The sequence below is a fragment of the Antechinus flavipes genome, chromosome 5 (assembly GCF_016432865.1).
Source record: "Antechinus flavipes isolate AdamAnt ecotype Samford, QLD, Australia chromosome 5, AdamAnt_v2, whole genome shotgun sequence".
Lineage (NCBI taxonomy): Eukaryota > Metazoa > Chordata > Mammalia > Dasyuromorphia > Dasyuridae > Antechinus > Antechinus flavipes.
Window position 1 is genome coordinate 227,866,127 of NC_067402.1, and position 18,557 is coordinate 227,884,683.

Genomic DNA, 18,557 nt, shown 5'->3' on the forward strand with positions numbered 1-18,557 from the left:
GAATATGGAGGATCTTATTTGAGGAACAGCAAAGAGGTAAGGTATAAGGACACTGGAAAGGCTGGAAGGATGCAGGGGGAGAGGGGGCATATTATAAAAGACTTTAAAAGTCAAACAGAGGATTTTACATTTGATCTTGTAAGTGATAGAGCCACTGGAATTTATGAAGTGGGGTATGGGAATGATGTGGTGAGTGATTAAGGAAGATCATTTTAACAGAAGAATAGATGATGAACTGGAGAGGGGAGAGACTTGTGTCAAGCAGATCAGCCTGCAGGCTAGTCTAGGCATAAGGTGAATCAGGATCTGTATCAAAAGAGAGAAAGAATATACCCAAGAGATGCTATAAAGATAAAATCAACAGGCCTTGACAAGAAATTGGATATAAAAGATGAAAGAGAATGAGGAATTAAGAATGACCTCTGTACTCTCAACAGTAACAGGCAAGTTTGGAAAGGAGAGAAGAATGTGATATGAAAGAGATAATTTCACTTTTTGCGGAGTTCAAGATATCTACCAGAGATCCAGTTTGAGATGCTTTATTGGCAGTTGAAAATGTGAAACTAGGGGCAGCTAGGTGGCACAGTGGATAGAGTACCAGCCCTGAAGTCAGGAGGACCCGAGTTCAAATATGGCCTCAGACACTTAACACTTCCTAGCTTGTGATCCTGGGTGACTTAACCCCAATTGCCTCAGAAAAAATAAAATAAAATAAAGATGTGAGACTGAAAGCTCAAAAATTAGAGCTGGATAAACAGTTTTGAGAATCATAAGTATAGAGATCATAATTTGATAAGATCACAAGTAAAATCTTATAGAGAGACAACAGAAGAGAGCCCATTGGGAGATTTGGATGAAGATATCCAATAAAGGAGTCCAAGGAGGAACAGTTAAATTAGATGGATAGGAAGAGAACCAGTCGACAGTAGTGCCTTAAAAACTAGAGAGAAGCAAATGTCAAAGAAAAGAAGATGACCTGTGGTATCAAAGACTGAAGAAATGAGGGAAGATGAGAACTGAGAAAAGGCCATTAGATTTGGTAGCTAAAAGATTAGTTATTTAAAAATTGAGACTTCAGAATTAAGAAGTTGAAGACACCTGTCAGATTGACTAAGATGACAGGAAAAGATAATGACAAATGTTGGAGGAGATGTGGGAAAACTGGGACATTGTTGGTAGAACTGTGAACGGATCCAACCATTCTGGAGAGCAATTTGGAACTATGCTCAAAAGTTATTAAACCCTTTGACCCAGCAGTGTTTCTACTGGGCTTATATCCCAAAGAGATCTTATGGGAAAGGGACGCATATGTTCAAAAATGTTTGTGGTAGCCCTTTTTGTAGTGGCTAGAAACTGGAAACTGAATGGATGCCCATCAATTTCAGAATAGCTGAATAAATTATGGTATATGAATGTTATGGAATATTATTGTTCTGTAAGAAATGACCAACAGGTGATTTCAGAGAGGCCTGTAGAGACCTACATGAACTGATACTAAGTGAAATGAGCAGAACCAGGAGATCATTATACACAGAAATAACAAGATTGTACAATGATCGATTCTGATGGACATGGCTCTCTTCAACAATGAGATGATTCAAACCAGTTCTAATTGTTCAGTGTGGAAGAAAGCCATATACACCCAGAGAGAGGCCTGTGGGAACTGTGTGTGGACCATAGCATAGCATTTTCATGCTTGCTTTCTGTTGATGTTAGCTTGCATTTTATTTTCCTTCTCAGGTTTTTTTTTCTTTCTAGATCCGATTTTCTTGTGCAGCAAGATAATATATAAATATGTATACATACATTAGATTTAATATTTTAAAATATATTTAACATGTATTGGACTACCTGCTATTTAGGGGAGAGGGTGGGGGGAAGGAGGGAAAAATTTGGAACAGAAAGTTTTGCAAGAGTCAATGTTGAAAAATTACTCATGCATATGTTTTATAAATAAAATTTTAATTAAAATAAAAATAAAAAAAGAAGAGAGGAGAGGAAATGAACACACGTATGAGCTTCTCTCACAAAAGGAAGGAGAGATATTGAAAAATAGTGGAGGGGCAGCTAGATGGATAGAGCACCAGCACTGAAGTCAGGAGGACCTGAGTTCAAATCCAGCCTCAGACACTTAACACTTCCAAGTGACCCTAGGCAAGTCATTTAACCCCAATTGCCTCAGCCAAAAAAAAAAAAAAAATGGAAACAGAAGGGTCAAGTGAAAGGTTTTTGACTTTAGGGGAGACACATACATATTTGTAGGTGACAAGGTGACAGGGAAAGATTGAAGATGAGTATGAAGATGAGTTTTTTTGATGGAGAAAACAATCTGCTAGAGAAGATGGAATAGGATTATTTGTGCATGCCAAGGTGTCAACTTTGGAAGGAAACATATGAAAGGGTAAAGGAGAAGACCTTGGCAGAAGACATCTGAGTGATATAAAGTAAGGAGGAAAGAAGAATGGGGAGCTCTTGCAAAATTGTCTCAATTTTTTCAGTAAAATATGAGGCAAATTTTTCAGTTCTGTGGATGGGGAGAAGGGAGAACAATGAGAGATTTGAGGAGGGATGAAAGGAGAGATTTTAGGAGGCATGAAAGCTTTTGGAAAAAGCATAGAGAGAGGACCATTTCATTTTTGTCCTTGTGACTCCAAGGGATATGGTTTAATAAATTTCTGTTTATTGATTGATAAAAAGTAATAATATGAATCTGAAATGAGAAATAAAATAATTTGTTGATAAAACTATGATAGAAATAATCATATGCATTTTAATATAAAATACTCGTGGTATTTATTATTAGACACTTTGCAATAGACATTCAATTCCTTTGGTTGGAAAAGTGAGTTTATCAGTTAATAGAAAGGTAAGATGTCGCTTTTAAACTTTACAGTAAAGTATGAACACTGATTTTTATTTGACCACAATCTTCATCATCTCTACACTTTGGCTTTATTTATTTTGATATTTGTGTATTAGCTCTTCTGTCTTCATTCTGCATTTCTTCAGACAATATTTCTGTGTTTCTCTGACTTTTTCTGTTCAGCTTTGTTTAGCAGTAATATTTATTATGTTCACATACTATGATTTGTTCAGTTTTACCAAGCTTTGGATTGCTAATTTATTTCTAGCTTTCTGTTATTCTATAAGCAGTGCTCCTATATAAGCATTATTGAGCATTTAGATCTTTTCTTACTGTAATCTACTTCCCTGTGATATAATAGAATCTCTGAGTCAAAGGGTATGATTTTGACTTAATAGTTTTTCTCCAAATTTTTTTAAGAACAGTAGAACCAATTGAGAATTCTTCTGTGAATTAGCTTATTTGTCTTCTCATATCCCTATCCAATAGTGACTTTCCCCATCTTTTGGCATCTTTGTTAGCATAAAAATGTGAGGTAGGTAGTTTAATTTTCATATATCTGGTTATTGTTATATTTCTTGATTACTAAATTATCAATAATTTGTTATTCTGATGAGTTTTCTGCTGTTTATTATTTTCTTTTTTTGGAATTTCGTTATTTACCTTTTTCTGACATTTAAAAACTGTTCTTATTCCATGACTGCTGCATGTAACATTTGAACAAAATAAAATTAAAATTAATGAATGAAAACTATTTACTTTGTGACCCCTCCTGATTGTTTTCTTTTATCTCGTTTAGCTTTCTTTAAGTATAATTGTAGTCATTATATGTCATTCTTTACCCCAAAATTTTTTGTTGATGTATTTTATTTTCATAAATCAGTCACATTCTAACAAATATACAATTCTTACCCCACTACACAAAGGTTATAGTCCCTAAAATGGTAATAAGTAAAATCAACTGGGCAAGAGTGATCCCAACTAATAGTATAAGTCATTAAAATTTTTTTTTGGATTTCCTTAGTAACAGGAGAGGTATGTGTCAGCTCCCCATGATCCAAGCTTCTATGCTGTTTTAATGTTTTTATTTACATAGTTTCAGACATTAGATATTTTTGGGTTCTGCATCCTCAATTGAATTGTACTTCTCGTATTTTCATATTTTTTTAATTATTCGTGTTTGCTGCCATTTCTTACAATATAATATTTGTAATGTTTGATTACATTAATGTTTGAAAATTTATTCAGCTGTTCCCCTTATATTGGGGATATAAATTATTTCCACATTTATTCCACAGATATAAAGCTACTAACATGTTAATGTGGTAAAAAGTGGCAATAAGAACAAAGGAGACTTAGGTTCAAGTTCTATGTCTACCAGCAGGGTGACTGTAATGTTCTCTGGTTTGATTTTCTTGGGGTCTCTGGAGCAGCCTTCTTTTTAGTTCAGTAATCACCACAAGAGTAGCCAGATGTTAAAGTCCAAATCCTTTATTATCTCTTTTCTGGGGCTGGGCAGCTTTCTAGAGAGCCTTTCAGACTGGCCTTGGTCTCAGTGGGGAGAGTGCAGGAGGGCAGGCCAGCCATCAAGAGCCTGACTAAAGGTGAAATGAATTTTCTGTCTCCTTGGCTCCGTGAGCTTCTCTCCTCTGGCTCTCAGTCCCTGCTTATATGCTCCACATTGAGTATAAACCAGTATAAACCAATCATTATATCATTAGGAAACCAATATTTGTTGTAAGATTAAACCAATCATACTGAACCATGCTAAACTAGATAACCATTGTCTCATCAGTTCCACTTAGTACCTTGTAAGCATCCTTGTTTCAAGTTCAGAGTTCTGGCCCAAAACAGGTGACCTTGAGGAAGTCACTTCACTCCCCTAAAATTAGAAATTATAATGCTTAGAACATATCTTGCAGGATGATTGTAAGGATTTAAAAAAAAAAATCAATTGAGGTGGTGCAGTGGATAGAGCACCAGCCCTGAAGTCAGGAGGATCTGAGTTCAAATGTGACCTCAGCCACTTAATACTTACTGGCTGTGTGACCCTGGGCAAGTCACTCAATCCCAATTGCCTCAGCCAAAAAAAAAATCAATAAATGATTTTTTTTAATCCAAAAAAATTCAGTATTTTGGTTAGTTTTGTCAGTAAATCGAAAAGCATTTAAGCATTTACTATGTGTCATACAATGGATACAAGAAAAGCAAAAACTGCTTTTGTATTATTGAATTTTTTTCTGTTGCACTTTGTATATTTAGAAATGAATGTAATATTAAAAACAAAAGGTAAAAAAAAAACAAGAAAATGTTAAGATTATATAGTAAGTACAAAAAAATAGTGAGTATTTTAATTTACATTGTTCTTTTCTTGTCAGTAGTAACCATTTAAGGGGTATAAACCCAGCTGTTGAATTGCTGAGTCAAAAGGTGTAAGTAATTGAGTGAGTTTTATGTACACCATTTTTGGTTTGGTTCACTTCATACAAAGTGATATTCTATAATCTCTTATTTTTATTATCCTTTATATTTCATATCATTGCATTTTGTTAATATACTATGATTTGTTCAGCCATCCAGCTAGCATTAAACAGACTGATTGTTTGGTACTTGAGACAGGAAAAAAAAAGTCCCTGCCACTTAATGAACTTTTATTCTACTTTCTTTTTTAGTTCAGTTAAATGCACATTTTTATTAAGCACCTTTGATGTGTAAAGCATTGTGTAATGTGCTGAGGATTCTAATATAAAACTGTCACTACCTTCCAGGAACTTACATTATCCTAGGGCTGTGTGAGTTAACAGCTCAACAATGGACACAGATAAGAAGAATTTTAGGAAAACTGAGGTAGGAGAAGTCACTAACACCTGAAAAGATCCCATCTTTGCTAGGGATTACCTGATTAGAGCTAAGATGAGGATTCTTAAAAGGCTGAAATAAGGGGGGAAGGGAGGAGTGAATAGAGGCTAGAGATAGGGAATTAAGTTCAGGAAATAGCTACTAATGCAGTGTGGCTAAAATGTAAAGTTCAAGAGTGAATTTTGTAACAAGAGATCTATTTTTTATCTTCATATTTTCTTTAGCATAAAGTCCTAGAAGCAGAAATACTTCAAGGTAATGATAATTTTATGACTCTGAGTATATTGCTTTCCAAAAATTTGCACTAGTAAATACTGTTGAGTTTTCTTTATGTTCTTATTTTTCCTTTTCTCAAATGTAATGAAGGTCAATCTTTCTAATTGGGAACTATGCCCAATAAACTATTAAACTGTATATAACTTTTTACCCTGTGCTACCATTCGTAGTCCTATTCCCCCAAAGAGGAGAAGGATCTATATGTACAAAATATTTAAAAGGTTTTTTTTAATGACAGCAAAGAATTGGAAACAAGGAGTGCCTTTAAATCGAGACTCATTCCTCATTTATATGCTAACAATATTATAAAGATAAACAATTTTGAAAGACTTAAAGAACTCTGATTAATACAATGACTAACCACAAATCCAAAAGATTCATGATGAAACAAGCTATCCACCTTTACAGAGAAAGAGCTGATAGACTGAGAGGAACTTGTTTTGTGTGGCTCTCCATGTTTGTAATGGCTATTTGTCTTCTCATTTGGTGAGGAGAGAATACAGAACTGAAAATAAAATTAAATGAAATTTTTTAAACCTAATAACATTTTATCTTTACAATTACATGCACAGTAGTTTCCAACATTCATTTTTATAAAATTTTGAGTTCCAAATTTTTACTTCCTCTATCCCTTAAATCCCTCTTCCAAAGACAGCAAGCAACTCATATTAAGTTATACATATACAGTCATTTTAATATATTTCCATATTTGTCTTACCAAAAAGAAAGAAAAATCAGAATGAAAGGGGAAAAACCACGAGAAAGAGCAATTAAACACATGAAAAAAGGTGAAACTGGTATGCTTCAATCTGCCTTTAAGTCTCCATAGTTCTCTCTCTGGATGTGGATAGCATTTCCTATCTCAAGTCTCTTAGAATTGTCTTGAATCACCATATTGCTGAAAATAGCTAAGTCACAGTTGATCATCACATAATCTTTTTATTACCATGTATAAATTCTTCTGGTTCTGCTCATTTCACTCAGCAAAATGAAATGAGTATTAAAAAAACTTTTCATTGTATTAATTTACTTATGGGTTAATTTCTCTACCTTTGTGATTTTGACTATCATCATTTCAAATATGAGGAGGAATTTTTTGTAAGACTTTGTCTTACAGCAGTAAATTTTCCATAATAATATATACTCTTTTCTTACATGCATATAAACTACCCTCAATGATTTTATGGTTTTATAAAGTGACAAGATAAAGATAGGATGAATCAAATATATGGTATCTACAAATTTCACAAGCATTTCATTTAGGTTAAAATGCTTAGAGAAACAAAGCTTATGGAATATACAACTCTGCAGCACTTCAGTTCTTTCTCCAAGTTTACTTACAACATTGTCAAACATTTTTTTGAATTGGAGCTAGATCAGGGAAGAATGGCAGTCTTAAGTACAACTGATGAATAGGGTGAAGAAGGCTGATGATCTAGACAAGGGAGTATAGCCAAAAGTTATCCTAAGGATAGGTATGCAAGGACATTTGTTTGAAAGAGTGACTAAATTTTGAAGATCAATGCAAAATGAAACAGGGAGAGTTCAAGTATCATTTTAAAAGGTTAAAACCAAGTCTAGGATCTACAGTGGTAATGGTTAATTTATGGGAGGTATAAGAAAGTTTTAGAAAGATTTTGAATTAAAATTCAGATTTATGAGGAATTTATGAAGAAATTGATTTCAAAGGTAGGAAATTCAGTTCTGTTAAATATTTAGGAAATGAGGCAGAAATCCATTTATTAAAGAACTTGTGGACAAAGAAGAAGGAGTTTTATTACAAAAGATTGAATAAAATAATTTAAAAGTTGAAGAGACCCTAGGAACCCATTTCATTTTGATAGTGGTGAAAATGAGAGCCAGAGAATTGAAGTAATTAATATATAATTAATAAGAAGCAGAGATATGACTCGGGACTTCTGAAACCATATCCATAATGGATGATTGCTAGAGAACAAGAAAGTTAGTTGTTGGGAAAATGAGATATCAGGATCAAAATAAGATTAATAACAAGTATGATGAAATTGAACTGCTGAACCATGCACAGTTCCTTCTGTTTCATAGAATATGGATAGGGTTGATCTCCAATTGGGACATGTGGGAGTGAAGAGGGGGTGATATAAGTGGCTTCAACTGTGAAGGTTAAAGATACACAGAGGGAAAGAGGCAATCAAAGCATTAGGACATTGTTCAATTAACTGTGGAGTTACATAATAACCTACATTTTACCACATTATCCATAAGCATGTAATGAGAGACTTTATCAACTGTTTTGCTGAAAAAAAGATAATAATTACAATAGTAAAAAATAATAACTACTAGCTTTTATATAGCACTTTAAGGTTTGCAAAGTGCTATATATGTTGTCTCATTTGATATACTAACCCTTTGAGATATTGTCTTTTTATGGAAGAGAAAATTGAGGCTGAAAGAGGTTAAGTGACTTTCCTAGGGTTACATGCTAATAAGAGCCTGATCCAGAACTGTGTATGGTATGTACCTAATTTATCTAATTATCATCTTCTTTGAAAAAGGAATTAAATTAGACATGATTTCTTCTTACTAAGTGTTTTTAAGTCCTCTCATTTTTCCTCCTCTATTCTATTAATGGATTATAATACTTTAGACTCTCTCAATTACTGAAAGAATAAATTGTGGTGACAAAGATATGAAATGTGGGTATAAAAACAGGTATGTGTTCTTTAGTTTTATGCTATTGATTTAAATAATAATACTGAGGTGGTTATTGTTGGCATCTATGAACAATCTACAAAACTATTCCTGATTGCACTTCTTAAGATCTGAGCAGTAAACTGCATGCAGAAAGGCTTGAGTTTCCCTTGCTAGAATTAGAATTTAAGTCCTAGAAGCTGTGGGCTGTGATTTGGAAGGATTGTTAGGGACTAAGGAGTTTTATCTTTTTTTTTTTTTTTTTTTTGCTAAGGCAATTGGGATTAAGTGACTTGTCCAGGGTCACATAGCTAGGAAGTCTTTAGTGTTTGAGATCACATTTGAACTCGGGTTCTCCTGATTTCAGGGATGGTGCTCTATCCACTCCACCAACTAACAACCCCAAGAGTTTTATATCTTTAAAGGAAAAAAGACAGTATAGAAAGGAAAATCTCTCTTTCCCTGTAACTTATAGTACTAGGTATATATGGAGCAGTTTAAATTGACCTCTTATTCAAGTTGAAATAGTAGCTGAATGTTTTAGAAGAGGAAACTCAGTGATACTGAAATAGAGACATAATACTGAAAGCCTCACAAGTAGCACATTCTTTCAGCACTTGTATGCATGCTTACCTTCCACAAATGAACATTTGAAATTTTGCCTCTCATTTGAAAGTCAAGGGTTTTTTTTTTTTTTTTTTTTTTTTTTTTCCTGTTAGGAGAAGCAAATGGAATAGCTTTTCACATCCTGGAACGTTCTGATTTTTCACAGTGATCATTTTTCAGTACAGCTCCTGGATTAAACCTTTGGAATTTCCTTCATTTTGGTGACCAGTAAATCAGAAATGTATTTGGAAGAAAGGAAAATGTTTGTGGTTGTGCAGTATGCTGCCAGACTTATCCTATTCCCTCTGCCTGTGATTGCCATTCCCAAGAAGACACAAGTTTAATTTCCAAAGAAGAGTTCTGACTTCGAATCCAATTCCAGGTTCATCTGTTAACATAGCTGCTGTTTGTACAGTTGAGCTGAATGTAATGTGGTAGAATTAGAATCGCTGCAAGTGATTTTGAGTTTTGAATAATTTGGTTAACAACATGATTAGGAAAATTGAATGAAATATGCATACAAAGGGTTACAATTTTTAATATTGATTAATTAATTACTTCTTACTGGCAGATTTATTTCTAAGATTTTTCTCTAAGATTTCTGCAATAGGGTTTCTGCTCTTAATAGCCAAGGCACACTTCAGTGTAGAAAACAAACTAGTTTGCAAAAAATTATTGTTTCGCCATTTCTTAGAGAAGTTTAAAAACAAATGCAATGTATTTGCCACCATGAAGAAGCTAAAAGAGTCAAGAAATCTCTTGGTTCAGAACACACTTAAAACTTTTTGGTGAGCAAAAAGACACAACAGCCAAACAAATTTAGAATACAAATTCATTCACAAAATAGAAGGAAGACTGAAAAAGCTGTTTTACCTCCCAAAACATCACAAAAACTGCTGAGAAAAAAAAATGAACCTGTGGAAACTTGATATAAGTAAGCAAACTCATCTTAAGTACATTTCTAGGCATAACTGGAAGGAAACATTGAATACACTTGAATTGATAAAACTGTGCTGACATTATTATTTTAGTGAACTTTTCTCATAGGATCATAAAGATCTAAAGCTGGAATATGGAAATATGTTTTATATGACTTCATTTGTATAATCTATAAGATTACTGGTTTTCTCAAAGAAAGGAAAGGGATAGGAAAGAGATAATTTGGAAAGGATAAGAGATAATTTAAAATGTTATTTAATGTAAAATTTTTTTACATGTAATTGTAAATATTTAGTGAAAGTTTTTTTTAAAAGATCTAAAGGTAAGGAGAACTTCAGGCCACCTAATCCAGTTGCTTCATTTTATAGTTTAGGAAATTGGAAATGAAATAAAGGAAAAAAATTATGCTTCAATCTGGATGGGTTGATCCATTTTCCTCCTGGAGGCAGATAGTATTTTTTCATCATGAGACCTTTTGGAAATGTAATTGATTAATCTGAATTACTAACTCCTTCTTAGTTGATTATCTTGATTGCTGTTATGATTTATATTGTTCTCCTGGTTCTGTTCACTTCACTTTGCAACAGTTTATATAAGTTAATCCAGGTTTTTTCTGAAAATCATCTCCTTTATAATTCTTTATAGCCTGTTAGTGCATATTTCATCACATTCATATACCACAATTTGTACACTTTACCTTCTGTGATCCCCCATCTCATGTTTTGTTACAAACGTCCCCATCCGTAGATTTGAGAGACAATTCTTCCTCTAATTTGTTTATGATGTCACTTTGTGTTTATATCATGGACTTATTTGGACAGTATTTTAGTATATGATATGAGATGATGGTCTATATGTAGTTTCTATCAGATTTCCTTCCAGTTTTCTTAGTAGTTTTTGTTGAAAAGTGATTTCTTGGGGGTGGGAGGGTAGAGCCAAGATGATGGAATAAAGGCAGAGATTTGTCTGAGCTCTCAAAAATTCCCCTCTTAGCAAGTTTAAAATAATGTTTGAGTGGCAGAACAAATAAAAGATTGGGGTAAAACAATTTTGCAACCCAACACACCCTAGAAGATTTGTCACATCTGGGTGAGAATGGAGCATAGTCTAGCACAGGCAATGCCTGAGCAAGCCAACAACAGGCGTTGGGGACGACTAAACTGGCATCAGCATAGAGAAACATCAAGGGAGACACAAGAATCATAGAGTATGTGGAAGGTAGTAAAGTATAAATAGACTGGGAAGAGAAGAGCCCAGGTTATGGAGAATTTTAAAGGCCAAATCAAGGTTTGCTATTTGGCTGTGTGACCCTGGGCACGTCATTTAACCCCAAGTTTTGCCTTAGGAAAAAAAAAAGATTTGCTATTTGACCTGAAAAGACTTTTACATGAACTGATGCTAAGTGAAGTGAACATTCACAGTAACAACAAGATTATGTGATGATCAATTGTGATAAACTTGACTCTTTTCAATAATGAGGTGATTCAAGGCAATTTCAATAGACTTGTGATGGAAAGTGCCATCCACATCTACAGAGAGAACTATGAAGACATAATATGGCTCAAAGCATAGTATTTCACCTTTTGGAGGGGTTATTGCTTGTTTGCTTGTTTTTTTTTTCTTTTTTGTGGTTTTTCCCCTTTTGATATGATTTTTTTGTACAGCATATGAATATGAAAATATGTTTAGAAGAATTGCATATGTTTAAAATCTATCTCAGATTGCTTAATATCTTGGGGAGGAAAAGGGAAAGAGGGAGAAAAATTTGAAACAGTTTTGCAAAGGTGAATGTTGAAAATAATTTTTGCATTTATTTGGAAAAATAAAATACTATTAAAATGAAAAAAGATTTTCTATTTGATCCTGGAAGTAAAAGGATGCCACTAGGGTTTTGAAGAGGGGGATGATATAGTCAGACCTGCATTTTAGGAAAAATCACTTTAGGTAATTGTGTGAAAGATAGATTGGAGTAGGAAAAGACTTGAGGCAAGAAAATTAATTAGGACACTTGTAGAAGTCCAGACAAGAAATGAAGGCTGTAACATGTGTGATCATTATGAAAGTAAAGAAAAGAAGATGTATACAAGGGATTTGATGGAAACAGAAATGACAAGGATTTGGCACCTGTTTGGATGTGTGGGGTGAATGACAGTCAGAAATTGAAAGTATCATTTAGATGATGGTGCCTTTAATAATAATAGAAAAGTATAGAAGAAGTGAGAATTTTGGGGAAAAAATGAGATGTTTTTGACTGAGCTTGAGATTTTGAAATTGACATGCCTTGGGGATAACTAATTAGTTGTTCCTATAAGGTAGTTGGTGATATGGGACAGGAGAAAAAATAGAGTAGGCTTTTTAAATCTGGAAGTCATCTCCATTACTAGTAATGAAATGAAATAACAGATACATCAAAGTGTTTTTTCTTATTATCGCAAGAGAAAAAAATTCTTTAAAACTAATGGTTTCACCTTCTTTAATATTGCTTGAGTTATTTGAGACCAAGTTTGTAAATTTTTATTAACATCTAGTGACAAGTTGTTTTATTTTATTTGGAGAGATATGGGGGTGGATGGCTGTAAAGGGAAACAATTATGATGGGATGATCTATATATTATAAAATGCAATTGTACATTGATTTTCCTTTTCTTTTAAAAAGAAATGGTGCAGGTCAGGAGTTTCTCAAAAATAATTTTTAAAATAAAAAGCACCAGTAAGAAATCGCCCTCCCCTTTTATTTGTAAAAATGAAAGAAATGTAACTTCCAGGGATTGTTGAGGACTTGCTAGTTAATTTTGAAGCTGTATGTCGAGGGTATCTGGGTCTTGAAGCCTCTCTGAATGCTTGATAGCTTTTATTAGTGGCAATTGATTAGGCAGGGCATTGACTGACATTTTAGGGAACTGAAGGTGGAATAGATTATTTACTTTATTTATACAGTTACCTTCTACTGCTGAATATCATTTTCAGGGAGCAAAAAGACTCAAATCAACTTTCTTAAGAGTCTTAATTATATTCTGATTTACTTGGCATCCATGATGACAATTGTTTATTTTTTTGTCAAAGTCTCTCTCACATTTAACTCTTATTAGGTTTTTACAACAAACAATGAACTTGACCAGCAGCACCTGTATTTTTCTGAATATTACATCAACAGTTCCTCATCTCTTCTACAAAACTCACTGATATATTTTCTAAACAGATTCTTTGGGACCAAAGCAGAAGTGCAGGTGGAAGAAAGATCTCTGAAAACTGCCTTTCTCTGGAAGACTTGGAAACTGCTCCTGGTATGTGTAGGAATTATTCTGGAAACTTTTTGAAGTAGTAAGACAAAATGATAGGGGAAAAAAGTTGTCTTTATATATAGGTTTCTGTGGTTTGCAGGGTACTTTATATACATGATATCAGTTGGAAAGTCTGACTTGAAGGTTGGGATGACAGGGACATAAATCATCATTTGACAGTGCTGGTGCTGCCTTTGTTTAAATTTAATTCCACAGATTTCTTTATATTTTCAGACTTTTGATTTTTAGCTTTTCTCCCTTAATTGCCCTGCCCTTTATTACAATATATGCCTAAAGTCTGACCATATCAATTTTGGGCTACCCTCAAAGGACTTAATCATCAAAAGATTAATCAGTTTTCAGTCTTTAATGTACTGTGCCTTTCAGAGTCCCAAAAGTAAGCATTATTTTTTAAAAGTGCTAAAATTTAGTGCAATATTTGAAATACAATGTACTTAATATAATTTAATCCTTTACTGGTTAAGGAATCTTCAAAGAAATGTTTATTAAATGTTTATTAATTATTGATCAGTGTAAGATAGAATAGGGGAAGGGTGAAGTTTATATTAGAAACTTGCTTTTTAATGTTAAGAATGTGGGTGAATGGATATTTTGTGGATCATAAGTATTTTCCTGGTTCCTTTTTTTTTTTTTTTTACCTCTAATAGAGAAAATTGACTATTACTTTAAAATATCTCAGAACCTTAGACTCTTGAATTTACCTCTGAAATATATATTATCTTGCCTTGTTAAAAAGGATGCTATTTATTTGCCATTTCCAGGCCAGTTGTCATCTTCTACATTTGGTTCAGAGAAAAGTGAAAGTAAAAAAAGTCTAGAGATTCCTCGCCTTTCTGAAACATCAGTAAAAGACAGGATGGCCAAATATCAGGCAGCTGTGTCCAAGCAAGGCAATTCCACAATACACAATATGGTATGTATCTTACATTATTTATCTTTTCAACCATTTAACATATGACAAATATTTATTGAGATCTGGAGGTAAGAACCTCCTTAAACAAACAAAAAATATTCATTGTGCTTTTTAAACCAATTTGAAAGAATTCACCTCAGAAAAATAAGTACTTTATTTTTACCTTCACCACTGTAAAGTTGTATATTTTATTTCATGTATCCATTTTACTGTAGGCATTTAAAACACCCTTTTCTGATTCAAGCCCTGGTTTCCTTTTTTGTGTCTTTAATCTCCTTCTTGAAATTATACTTAATCTATAATTATTTATTATAATCCTAACTCAGAATTTTCCTAGATTCTGCATTTAATATCTTCTTTGAATGTTCTCCTGGATATTCTGATGAGTAATCTCTTTTGAGATTTCCTTATGTTCCTTGTGACTCATGGCAATTTTGTATAAGGGATGGGAAAAGATAAATGATAAAGAAAAGGTAGAGTACATATTTCATAAAATAACATTTTATAAACACAGCAACATATTTTGTTTTAAAGTACTTGATTGATATAGTTTGTCTTTACCTTCATTTTCAACTCTGTTCTTCCCTTTATCTCTTCTAGAGAATCAACCCTTATAACTAAGGGAATTTTGAGAATTGTGTGGGCCAGACTAACTCTATCATCTGACTCTGGATATAACTTAGTTTTCTTTCTATTCCATTATGGGTCTAGTCTAGTTTCTGTCTTGTCAGAAAACTTAAATCAGTTATGGGAATTGTGAAAAAACTTTATTGCATTGTTTGAACCTAGTCCTGCATGGCTGGAAAGCTGGACCACCTCTACTTTTTGCTTAGAGACTTTTAACTAAGGACCTGCTGACTAGAAACCCAATCAGATCTGAAGATTGATACAGGGAGTTTACTAACAATTACAGAATGTCAAACAATTTGTAATATTTATCTAAAAACTGGCCTGTACTAGTCAATCAATTACTGTATCCTCGTTCATTTTATTGAATGCAGATACTTGGTGTTAGGGGGTTGGAGAACCTCTTTTTTTCTGATTTCAGGGGATTATAGCTCCCAATAGTTCTCCTCCTCCCAACTGAGAAAGCCCCTAAACTTTCCTCTAATTAGAGATCATATTATCTAATCTTGTGTCTGTTTTATATCCTGTTTATTGTTTTCTTTAAATGCATAAAAATATGTCTCCACCTTTATTCGTGGTCCAGAGCCAAGCTGAGGAATCAGGGTCCCAATTTGTCATACAGTTGGAATGCATTTCTTAGTAAATCAATATGCCCAGAAGCTCAAATCTTTGTTTCCTCAATTATTTCATATTTCACTTATCACTTAACAAAGGAAAAAAAAAGAATGTGAGGAGGAGGAGAATTCAATAAAATTAATTAGCATACCAAAAAATCCTACATTATATGCTATGTTTCTCACCTATCGTCTCTCACCTCTGCAAAGAAGTGAGAAATGGCCTCTCCTATCTTTGGGGCATCAGATTCAATTTCCATTATTCTGTCTTGTTATTTATATTATCATAGTTGTTGTATATATTGTTTTCCTGGTTCTTCTTCATTCGGCCTCAGTTCATATTCTTTCCTTGCTTCTATATTTATCATATTCATAGTTTCTTCTAGTACATAAACATTTCATTGCATTCATATACCATAATTTATTTAACTATTTCCTAATTGATGGGCATCTTCTTGGTTTACAATTCTTTGCTACCAAAAAAGCCCCCCCCCCAATACTGTTATAAATATTTAGGGGGGGTGTGTGTGTGCGCGTGCATAATATACTATTGTAAAAAAGGTACAAAAGTATATTACACATACATATACATTTCATATATGTATGTTTTTTCTTTTATACAACAATATTATAAATAGAAGTGAGTATATTTATTGCATTTCATGAACTTTGTAAACCAAATTCCATTCCTTAATAATTGGTCAAAGGATATGAATAGATAATATTCAGAAGAAAAATTGGAAATTATTAATGACCATGGGAAAGACTGCTCCAAATCACTAAGAATAAGAGAAATGATGCAAATCAAAACCCCTGATGTTTCATCTCATATTTGGCAAATTGACAAAGATGATAAATAATGGAAATAATCCATGTTGGAGAGGTTATGGGAAGTGTACACTAATACATTGATTTTGACTTGTTCAAGACTCAGATGATGGTTGGCATTTATTTTTTAGCAATAAGGTATTTTTTAATTAAGGATTTTTTCAGACATAATATTAATTGAATCTTAATAGTCAGAATAATATAATAGAATAGTATAAATAATATAAACTTTTATATGCACTAGGAAATCAAAAAATTCATATGACTCGCTTTTTATTGTGATATTCACTTTATTGTAGTGATCAGAAAACCAAACCCACAATATCTCTCAGCTATGTCTATATATCTGTTTTTGAAAATAATTTGGAATTATGCAAATAAGGAGATTAAATTATCCATACCCGCTGACTCAGAGATTCTACTTCTAGGCAGATATCCTAAAGAGAAGTCATAATTCATAGCATCACTTTTTGTTAGAGAAAAGAACTGGAAACCAAGAAGATACCCATCTCTTGGATAATGATTAAACAAATTACGGTATATGGTATATTAATATAATGAGGTATTAGTATGATGTGAGAAACAATAAATATACAGAGAAACATGGAATGACATGAACTGAAGCAAAGTGAAGTAAGCATAGTCAAAATAATACATTCAGTAACTACAACAATGTAAATAAAAAGAACAACCACCACTAAAAATAAAAAATTAATGTTATATAATTAGGAGAGGAAAAAAAACCAAGAATGGTCCCAAAGAGAGAGATGAAAAGATAATTCCCCTCACTCCTTTGCAGAAGTGGAAGGTACATTAGTGTAGAACATTGAATATATTTTCAGATTTTTGTCAATATATATAATATATTGATATTGTATTGCTAATTTTTTTCTTTTAAAAAATTATATGGGATGCCTCTTGTTGAAGGGAGGGACATTGGAGGAAACCATCTATATAAAATAAAATAAATTTATTTTTAAAATTCTTTATTATAAGGAATTGCTTTCTGGGAGAAGCGAGGGCAAGACATTTAGAAAATTTAAATAGAATTTAGGTAATAAGGTATCAATAAGCATATATTTAAAAACAAAAATGAATCAGTAAACTTTTATTAAGTGCTACTATGTGCCAAGTATTGTGCAAGATGCATTTACAAAAAAAAGCTAAAGACAGTCCCTTGCCCTTCAGGGAGCTCACAACCTAATGGAGGAGAGAACATGCAAACTAATATTTACAAAACAAGTTATATATAGGATAAATAGAAAATAAATAACAAAGGGAAGGTACTGGACTTAACAGGAGTTGGGAAAGGTCTCCTGTAGAAGATGAGATTTTAGTTGTTATCTAAAGGAAGCCAAGTTGATTAACAAAAACAGAGGAGGGTGAGCATTTCAGGCAAGAAGTGCTGACAGACAAGAGATGCCCCTTGTTAGCAGAGCAACCAGGAGACTGGTGTCACTGGATTGAAAAGCATGTGTCAGGGAGTAAGGTGTAAGTACGCTAGGAAAGTAGAAGAGGGCTAGGTTATGAAGAGGTTTGAATGCTAAACAGAGCATTTTGCATTTGATCCTGGGGGCAGTAGGGAGCAAATGGAGTTTAAAGAAAAGTTGGGGCAACATGATGGGAACTGCAGTTTATGAAAACCACTTTGATGGCTGGATGGGGAATGAATTATAGTGGAGAGTGGGACTTGAAGCAGGCAGACCTACTAGCAGGCTATTTCAGTAATCAAGGAAAGAAATGATAAAGGCCTACACTAAAATGCAATGTCAGAGAAGAGGGATATTCAAGATATGTGATAATGGTGAAATTGCTGGGCCTTATCAGCACATTAGATATAGAGGGTGAGAGATAGGGAAAAATCTAAAATGACTCCTAGATTGTGAGCCTGAGAGCCTGGCAAGATGGTGTTGCCTTCGACAGAGGGAAAGAAGGGTTTAGGGGAAAGATAATGACTTATGATTTATGACCTACTATGTGCCAGGCACTGTTAGATGGTAGGAATTATAAGTACAAAGAAAAGAAAAAAGAAATATATATATATACACACACACATATAT

The 18,557-nt window shown here is 33.3% G+C and overlaps 1 protein-coding gene across 4 annotated transcripts in view; it reads left to right on the forward strand.

Moving 5' to 3' along the window:
- Positions 1–18,557, forward strand: part of LIMA1 (LIM domain and actin binding 1) — a 113,366-nt gene that overhangs the window by 72,859 nt on the left and 21,950 nt on the right. For all 4 annotated transcript variants that reach the window (XM_051963041.1, XM_051963038.1, XM_051963040.1 and 1 more), the window contains exons 5-6: positions 13,413–13,497; positions 14,277–14,428. In XM_051963041.1, coding sequence (XP_051819001.1) covers positions 13,413–13,497; positions 14,277–14,428 — 237 coding nt within the window. The remainder of the gene's footprint in view (positions 1–13,412; positions 13,498–14,276; positions 14,429–18,557) is intronic.